The sequence below is a fragment of the Cervus elaphus genome, chromosome 3, assembly GCF_910594005.1.
Source record: "Cervus elaphus chromosome 3, mCerEla1.1, whole genome shotgun sequence".
Classification (NCBI taxonomy): Eukaryota; Metazoa; Chordata; class Mammalia; order Artiodactyla; family Cervidae; genus Cervus; species Cervus elaphus.
In genome coordinates, this window is record NC_057817.1 from 31,663,428 (window position 1) to 31,673,022 (window position 9,595).

Here is a 9,595-nt window from a genome sequence, read left to right on the forward strand (position 1 = left end):
AAGTTCCTTTAGGTACCATTTCTGATTTTCCTAACCTTGAAAGAAATTGAAAACCACTGCCCACCATAGCAATATTCCCCAGGATGGACCTTCTTAAGTGCCTTGAAGCTCCATTTTAGTGTTGTTGTTGTTTTTATTTCACCACCTCCTCCCGATTCCACTCCCAATTAAAAAAAATTAGTATTTTCTCTGGGTAAGGTCTGGTTACTCCTATGGCCAGAGGCACTGCCTCCCTGGTGATTCAGAATGTCATTTTCTGAACCTACATCATTAATAAGCTATTTAGTTACTTATTGCAGTCTCTTCCCCATCCCAACTCAGTTGTCTGTGTTCTTATGTCAGTGTATTCTCTTTTATTTGTGACGGAAATATTGGAGTATAGGTCTGGAGAAAATCAACAAGGAGGCTTCTCAGGCAGTATTACTATTTTAGGCCTTAGGCTACAGAGTGACTCGGGAAAACAAATAAAAGCTTAACATGTGGTCCACCACAAACATGAGAGCTAGGATATCTCCCACACAAGGGTTGGGAGCCAAAGCCCCAGCTGGTAATAAACTACTTGCCTTGAATTCTTTGAGATATCTTGGGGATATCTATAATATATCTCAAAAGTTCATTGGTACTGGAACTGGGTGCTTAACCATCGCTCAATCACTCTCCATAGGAGATACTTCTTAAAATTTTATATTGGAGTATGGCCAATTAACAATGTTATGATAGTTTTAGGTGAGCAGTGAAGGGACTCAGCAACACATGTACGTGTATCCATTCTCTCCCAAATTCCCTTCCCATCCAGGCTGTCATGTAACATTGAGCAGAGTCCCATGTGCTATACAGTATACCCTTGTTGGTTATCCATTTTAAATAGAGCAGGGTGTACATGTCAGTCCCAAACTACCTAATTGTCCTCCCCCCTCATCCTTTCCCCCAGCAACCATAAGTTCATCATAGGAGACACTTTTGAGGAAACAAACAATTCTGTGAGATAAAAGAGTACTTTCATGTTCAGTTTAAAGAAGAGAAGCCTATGGGAATTTAATGACTTCAAATCTCTAACACAAGTTTTTTCAACTGTTGTGAGTTTCAGCTACCTTTTAGAAGTTGACTGAACTGTGAACTCACCAAGAAAAAAGGCTCTTACACATGCAACTTTTCCTACAACATTTCAGACATGCACAGACACTATAAAACATATCTATCTAGCAGTCCATGAACCCTAGGGTAAATGTATCTACCATAAAGATTCTTCACCTGTAAAAATGATGCATTTTTGCTTTGAGGTCACGAAATGATGTATTTAATCCAAAAAGTATTAAATTATAGTATACAAAAGAGGAACCATATTTCAAGCTGTGTAGGATTAAAATTGCTAGAGGCACATTTTCTTTAAAGGAGCCTCATAGAGTCTGAAGTTCATTCTAAGAGAAGAGTTTACATGCTTTTAAATAAGGCTGGTGAGTCCCTCTTTACAACTTAAGTGAGCCAAACTCATCCCTAAAACAAACATACTCCACAGAATAAATAAGCAATACAATGCTATATTATATTTTCTCTTCCTAGGTCATAGTATGCTAGGAAGGCAACAGTTACATTGTGGCTAAAAATGTTGAATTATTCAAAAGTGTCCTAGTCCTCTTCAGGAGATATGACAGGAATCAGAGTCTTATTTTACAATGAGACATTTTCCCATCAGTCTAGTCTATAGGAGCACACTTTCTTCACTGTGCTCCTGTGGTCAAGGAATATAGACTTAACTCACCAGCACTGGTTTTTTTTGGAATTCAGTATATGTGTATCAGCAGAATTCTTCTCTCTCAGGATCTTTTGTTTGGGCCAAAGCTTTATCACACTTCTTTGTAATTTTATTTCCGTATATGTGATAATATTACAGTAATAATCTATTGGGACTTGAGGAGGTCCAGGAAATAACACTACTCTTTCCCATCATTTCTGAATCAACTGAGAAATGAGTCTGCAAATGGAGGGTAAAATCCCAATTTTCTTTATAACAAAGTAGAAATTTTAGCAATTGGACTTCCTAATGCAGAAGCACAGAGTTAGACATTTTTCCCTATAAATGGCAGCACAGTACACCATCAGAGCCTCCCCCAAACAAGCGTAAGCCTTCCCTGAGAAAAGCCACTCATTCCCAAGGGGAGGCTAGAGGAAAGACAGACACATGTGCTCAGCTTTCCTTCTAAAATCACGAATCAAGTAAGCTACTCAACCTCCCAGGAGATGGTGTGAATGAAGGTGAAGGGAAGGGTCAGGAGTGCGGTGCTACTTCAGTTCCGTTCCCATGGAAGGAAACATCAGGAACACGGGGGCAGTTATTCCCCACCCTACACACCCCTAACAGTATCTGACACTGTGTTCTCTTGCCTCATTTAGTCTTTAACCAGAGGCGTGGTATATCAAGACAGTCCCACTTCTGCTTTGATGTGGCTGCTCCTCCAATGCAAATCATTGCTCTGTTGAAACGCTCTTGGAGCTTTGCTTGCAGGACAGTTCTAAAATGGATCAAAACTGTGAGTTAACAAAATCAAATCTGAGGTCAAAGTAGACCACAACTGAAAATTCATTTTCTACTCTTTTCTCCTTAACAAGCTGTGTTTTAGCTACAGTGTCCAAAATAACAGAGGTTCTTCAATGAGATTAAATTGTATTCTTAAAATATAATAATAAATCAGAGAGTCAAATGTTATGATATTTGTGAACAACTTTATAAAATATTGTTAATTTAAATGAAATTACAGACTCTCAGTTCTTTAAATAAGAAACCCAAGGAGTCATGGGTTATTTATCTCTAAGCACTTGGCAGAAGAAAATCCCATGACTAACAAATGTCATGAGTATGTAGACCTTTCAGAAAACAGAGGTATCAACTTAAATAACACCATGGCCATAATTAAGACCACCAATAAGAATTACATTTTAGGGCTTTGAAATTAGCTTTATAGCACATGGCAACAATTTCTAATGCCCAGTCTTAGAAGAATCTTTGTCAGAAATAATATTTGCAAGGACATGTTTTATATTACAGAATAATGTTAGCTTATCTGAAGCTCTAGGAGAATAAATGTTTTCTTATATTCTTGCTGATATTTTTTCAGCTAACAGATAAGACAGCATTGTGATTTTCAAATCATGGTGCTACAATTCAATTAGTTAGCACTGAAACAAAGTTTAAAATCCTGAAGAAGTTAAAAATATACTCTATAACAAAGGTGGGGGCAAAATAAGGTTATTAACAAATGGAATATGTGACATGTAAGATTGAATACCTATTCTATAAAGTGCAGTACACACAACTTATTATTTAATATTTAAGTAAACATTCATCACCATGGTATAGATGACAGAGAACTAACAAGGTCATCACACAAAACTTCTCTTCCAGAGTGGCTCACCAGGTCAGACCATCCTCCCTGGACAAGTTCTTCAAACACCATGAGTTTCTCTGTTATTTGCCACAGTGATTCAGAGACAAACATCATTATCAGTCAAGCAACAGAATGAGGTAGGATGTGATTTTCAAGATATTGTCCCATTTACTTACACAGATATTTAACTGGTTAACCCCTGATGGTAGTTAACAAGGCACTAGGTATCACAGAATATTCTCTCTAACAAACAAGCCACAAATAAACATCTGTGCTCCTGTAGATCAGAGTAATTCCATAAATTGAACTTCAGTTTCTTCTTAGTCAAGTTCACCTGTCTGAAATGTAGCTCACTTACTTCTCCTGCCCAGACTCTGATCTCAGCTTCAACAAGTCCACAGGGGCCCAGGATTCAAAGCCACTCTTGGATTAAATAGTTCACTCTGCCCCTCCTTGACATTTCTAGGCCCTCAATATGAAAATTTCTAGGTTCAAGTTCTAGGGTATCATTCCAAAACAGATATGATGGGAATGGCCTACTACCCAAACACTGCCTATACCTGTCAGGAAACAGCTACAGGGAATGCAAAGCTAAAAAAATTGGCAGTAATGTCATATATATCTTCTAAAATTAAGATAGGCAACATACGAGATTTAAAGACATGGAGAGCAGAGGGGAATTCAACCAGAGGCAGCTCAATGACAGATACCCACCACCAGAGATGAGAAAGGAAGAAGGAAAAGAAAAGAGAGAGAAGTAGAAGTAAGTGGAAAAACTGAGTGAAAGACACACAGGGGGGGGGGAAATTGAGAGTGTGTAGAAAAGGAAGTAGAAGAAGAGAAAATGAAGAACTAAATGTTAAGAAGGAATACAGTGTCTATAATCATCTGAAAGTAGAAGGGATCTATCTGATAGACCCTAACTCCAAAACACGATTAAAAAGTAGGAAAGATTTAATGTGAACATAATGACTTCCTAAACATTACAGTGAGAATATAGCATGCAAATTCTGAATGCTTGTTCTCTGATGATAGAAAAAGGACAAGATTTACTGCTATTAGTAAAGGGATAGATTGAAGTTGTCTGAAGGTCTATTCAGAAATATTGAATTTGTGCCCTACTCAGAACTCCCCTGTTCTCACAGGATGGTTGGATCCTTTCCACCCAATTATGTATAGTGCTAAATTCCTACTGAAGAAGGAAAACTGATAGTAGCATGCAAGAGCTAACAACCAGGCCCATCTCCAGCATGCACGACATGGGTCGTTAATGCAGCAGCAGCAAACACCAGGAGCCTGAGACTGGAAAGAAGTAGGATGACTGGGACAAGCTGAGCATGATGTTTCAAGTTATGCTAATCATTTTCACCTAAGAGATAATCCTAAGGGTTAGCATGCTTTTATTTTCTCTAAAGGGGCTTCCCTGGTGGCTCAGATGGTAAGGAATCTGCCTGCAATGCAGGAGACCCAAGACCCTGGTGATGGGAAAGATTGAGGACAGGAGGTGAAAGGGGCAACAGAGAATGAGATGGTTGGATGGCATCACCAACTCGGTGGACATGAGTTTGAGCAAACTCTGGGAGATAGTGAAGGACAGGGAAGCCTGGTGTGTTGCAGTTCACAGGGTTGCAAAGAGTCAGACACCACTTAGTGACTAAACAACAACAATTTTCTCTAAAAATTCAACCGATTCATTGTTATTTTAAATAAGTAGCTCAGTTGGTAAACTATCTGCCTGCAATGCAGGAGACTCGGCTTCAATTCCTGGGTCAGGAAGATCCCCTGGAAAAGAAAATGGCAACCCACTCCAGTATTCTTGCCTGGAGAATCCCATGGACAGAGGAGACTGACAGGCTACAGTCCACGGGATTGCAAGAGTCGGACACAACTTAGTGACTAAACCACCATACTTGAGCTTTTTTTTTTTTTTAGAAAAATACATCTTCAAGTGTCTGTCAAGTGCATCCTTGATATAATCTTCTATGAACTAACATCCCTTCCTCTGAAATACTCCACTCCTCTGTTTGGCATGGGTTCTGGAAATCTATCTTGTTTTTTCACCTCTGAATGCATTTTGACTAAAGACTAATCTTTCAACACTTAGAATCCTGCAGCAGATACTTTACTTGACTTCAGCCTGATTAAACTAGAATAAAATATAGCCACCACTTCCTTATTTTTAATGTTATGATTCCATGGATGCAGCCTATGGTGACCATGGTATTCTCACTGCCCCATGCAGTGCCAATTATATTATGTTTACTTAGGTTTCAAAACATTTATCACCACTCACCCATCTTGTGCTATTATAGCTGTGTTTCTGGGATCAAGTGAGTACCTTGCATTACTCTACAGCTGTCTCTCTTGTGCTTTTCCTGTCCTTTGTCCTCAAGCAGATCCAAGCCAGTGGACCTAAGGAATGGCAGCACCGTGACTGAGTTTATCCTCGTGGGCTTTGAGCAGAGCTCCCCATCCACTCGGGCATTGCTCTTTGCCCTCTTCCTAGCCCTCTACAGCCTGGCCATGGCCATGAACGGCCTCATCATCTTCATCACCTGGACAGACCCCAGGCTCAACAGCCCCATGTACTTCTTCCTTGGCCACCTGTCCTTCCTGGATGTCTGCTTCATCACCACCACCATCCCGCAGATGCTGGTCCACTTAGTGATAAAGAATCACACCCTCACCTTTGTCTCTTGCATGACCCAGATGTACTTGGTTTTCTGCGTGGGTGTGACTGAGTGCATCCTCTTGGCTTTCATGGCCTATGACCGTTATGCTGCCATCTGCCACCCACTTAGCTATGCCCACATCATGAGCCGGCAGGTCTGTGTGAGCCTGGTGAGTACTGCCTGGTCCTTTGGGCTGATCAATGGCGTCATGCTTGAGTATATGTCATTCCGGAATCCCTTCTGCAGAGACAACCACATAGAAAACTTCTTCTGTGAGGCCCCCATAGTGATTGCTCTCTCCTGTGGAGACCCCCAGTTTAGCCTGAGAGTCATCTTTGCTGATGCCATTGTGGTGCTGCTCAGCCCCATGGTGCTCATCATCATCTCCTATGCCCGAATCCTGGCCTCCATCCTGGGCAGGAACTCCTCCTCTGGTCGGAGCAAGACTTTCTCTACTTGTGCCTCCCATCTGACTGTGGTCATTTTTCTCTATACCTCAGCCATGTTCTCTTACATGAACCCCCGTACCACACACGGTCCCAACAAAGACAAGCCTTTCTCCCTCCTATACACCATCATCACCCCCATGTGCAACCCCATCATCTACAGTTTCCGAAACAAAGAAATGAAGGGGGCAATGGCGAGGGCCCTTGGGAGGAGCAATCTTTCCCAGGCAGAATCAGTCTAGTGGGAAGATGCCTGGAAGGGCAGCTTCCTCCTCCAGCCCTGAGAGCTGGGTAACACACCAGTGCTGAGAGATTCCAGGAAAGAGCATTCATAGGTTCCTTTGCACCAGCATCAGGCCTGGAAGATCCTATTGATATCTAATGCTCATCTGTCTGATGTACCTTTAAGCACTGTATTCTCTTAGACCTTCTTCAGGAGACTTGGAGACCTTCCTGCTGAGTAATTTTCTTTTAAGTTTTCACAACAGGATCTATAAATACATAAGTACACTTAATTCTATTTCATTTTCTTTGCATAGCACTTTTATGTGCTCTTCCCAGACTGAGTTCTGCCTAGACATTTAGGAGTAAACTTCTTCTTTCAATTTAATCTGTTTTTCTTTCTCACACTCCACTCTCTCTTCCTGAATCTGCCCTCATCCATTCTGCTCCTATATGAGGAGCAGTAGAGGAAGAAGTAAGAAAAAAAGGAATCGGGGAGCAGTGTTAGACATTAAGAAAAGTCAGCTAGAGAAAAGAAGAAAAAGAAAAATTAGGGATCAGCAGCCTAAACTTCATCTTGTTTGCCTCCACTAGCCCATGAGGGGGAATTCGTGGTGGCATTAAATTATCAACACTGCATTTGGTGTATGTTGTGCTTCTCCGTGTTGGGAAAGGGCAAGAGGAGATGCCAGGTGTCACATGCCTTCTTCTAAGTCCTCCAGTTTCCTTAAATGCATGACTATTTGATATTTTCCGTTAGATCCAAGTAATACATAAAGCTTCTCAGACTACCAGTTTCTTCCTTGGTACCCATGCCCCTAGTTAACTCCCCTCTCTCTACTGCCTTCCTTTTTGGTAGCCATCTATCATTTAATTCCAGTTCAGTCCTATTCCATCTTACCTCCTCATCTTCAATGGAAACATTTCACTCCCTGTATTTTAAGGAACATCACTCCAACACTACTTCCACCATTTCAGAAGACTTTCTATTTGTGATCCCAATCTTTCTAGCCTCATCTAGTGTCTCTCCTTAACTTAATCCAACATACCTTGAAGGTGCATTATATTCTCAGCTGTTCTCTTTCTTTGAAGACTGCATCTTTCTCATGCTCCTTTCATAATAGGTAGGAAAGAAAATGATACAGGCCTGTGCTTTGTTTTCTTGTGCTACTTCCATTAATATGAATGCACCTCAGTTGGGATGCTCTCAGATAGATATACAACACTTTCCACATCCTGCATATCACCTACTACCCTCTACAGTGACCTAACATAGTAGCTTCACTCCACAAAGCTCTACTCTTTTGAGTCCAAACTGGTGAGTCTGTAGATGCGAGAATATGTAAGAAGCACTTCTCAGATAACAAGGAAGAAATGAGACACTACTGTAATCAAGAAGAAACAACAAGCACAGTACCTAAACATTTACATCATCAAAGAAAAACTACACCAGGGCAAAGTGAAGCAAGCAAGAAAGACTTTATTTAAGACTACTGCAACAGGGAGATCGAATTCAACTCTGCTGAAACAAGCGGCTGGAGAGTTTTTAAGAGCTGCAGTAGGGAGATATTTAGGCGACCTGTGGGTGGTAATTGCTCTTACCCAAAGGAAAAGTAAGCTTGCATGCTGTAATTTATAATTTGGGGCAAGACACCCATTAAAGTTAGATCCCTACCCTCCCACAGAGACTAGAAAATAGGGGTGCTATCTTCCTTGAGGTTTATATTTCAAAGGGATGGCTCCCAGGTCCTTTAGTAAGACATTCCCTTGGTCTAAAGACTGGAAAGTGATTTTTATATACGTTTCTGTACATCTCAAAGGGGCAGAAAAAGAATTTGCAATTCCAAGTTTCTAAAGTGAATGCTCTAAGAAAAGAGATCAGGGACAACAGTCAAGAAGAAACTTGTCCTAAGTGTAGTCCAGGGAAAGGGAAATGTTAAGGTCTTCCTGGTCACCATTATTCTTCCCTCAGGATCTCAGTTCCTTCTTCAATTTGAAAATTTCTATTTCAAAAAGCCTTAAAAGTTTGTTAAAAGATGGGGGTGGGAGGGAAGAGAAAAAAAAGAAGGGAAAAGGAGAGGAAAGTGTGCTTTTTAAAGTCTCCTGAGGAATAATTTAATATTTTCCCAGCACTGTTGCATGCTGACATAAACAAGACACAGTCCCAGCTTTTAAGTTCTAAGTCTATTAGGGCAGGTAAGAACCGACTCAATGGACATGAGTTTGGGTGAACTCCGGGAGTTGGTGATGGACAGGGAGGCCTGGGTACTGCGGTTCATGGGGTGGCAAAGAGTTGGACACGACTGAGCGACTGAACTGAACTGAACTGAGGAACCAGTAATGGTAATACAAAGGGCAAACTTATATAACAGGCCTATACAAAGCAGAAGACTATATATGAGAAGACAGATAACAGCACTCACATTTATTAAGTACTTAGGTTCTAATAGCCTCTTTCAATCTTCACAAAACCCTTTAAGCACTAGTACTGCCTCGATTTTGAGTTGCAAAACTGAGGCTCGAAGAGGTTGATTTGTTCAAAATTCCATCACATTTCAAATGTCATAGAGGTAAATTTACCTTGAGCAACAGTTCCAGGGCCTGAACTCCGTAAGAGGTAATCGAATACTTTCCTGAAGAATGGGGCAGGCTTTATACTAAGAAGATGATATTAGAACCAAGTCTTAAAGAATAATCAGTAAATTAAAGGTAGAAAATAGGGAGGGGTTGACAGACGTTGACAGGGACTAGTAATTCCAGACTAGAGGAACTGCCTGATCATAGAAATAGTGTGTTAAACGTGGGTGGTGACGGGCGAATATGGCCAAGAACACTGAGATTTGGCTGAGTGACCTAGAACTGTCTTCTCAAA

At 40.9% G+C, this 9,595-nt stretch overlaps 1 protein-coding gene across 1 annotated transcript; it reads left to right on the forward strand.

Annotated features, from left to right (window-relative positions):
- Positions 1-3,914: 3,914 nt before the first annotated feature.
- On the forward strand, positions 3,915-6,743 carry LOC122678779 (olfactory receptor 10AD1-like). The gene is made up of 2 exons (XM_043879079.1): positions 3,915-3,989; positions 5,739-6,743. The coding sequence occupies exons 1-2, from the start codon at positions 3,915-3,917 to the stop codon at positions 6,741-6,743; spliced, it is 1,080 nt and encodes a 359-aa protein (XP_043735014.1).
- Positions 6,744-9,595: the final 2,852 nt, after the last annotated feature.

Coding starts and splice junctions, on each gene's coding strand:
- LOC122678779 (XM_043879079.1), top strand. CDS start 3,915: ATGGCCTACTACCCAAACACTGCCTATACCTGTCAGGAAACAGCTACA. Junction 3,990..5,738: donor CAAAGCTAAAAAAATTGGCA/GTAATGTCATAT, acceptor ATTACTCTACAG/CTGTCTCTCTTGTGCTTTTC.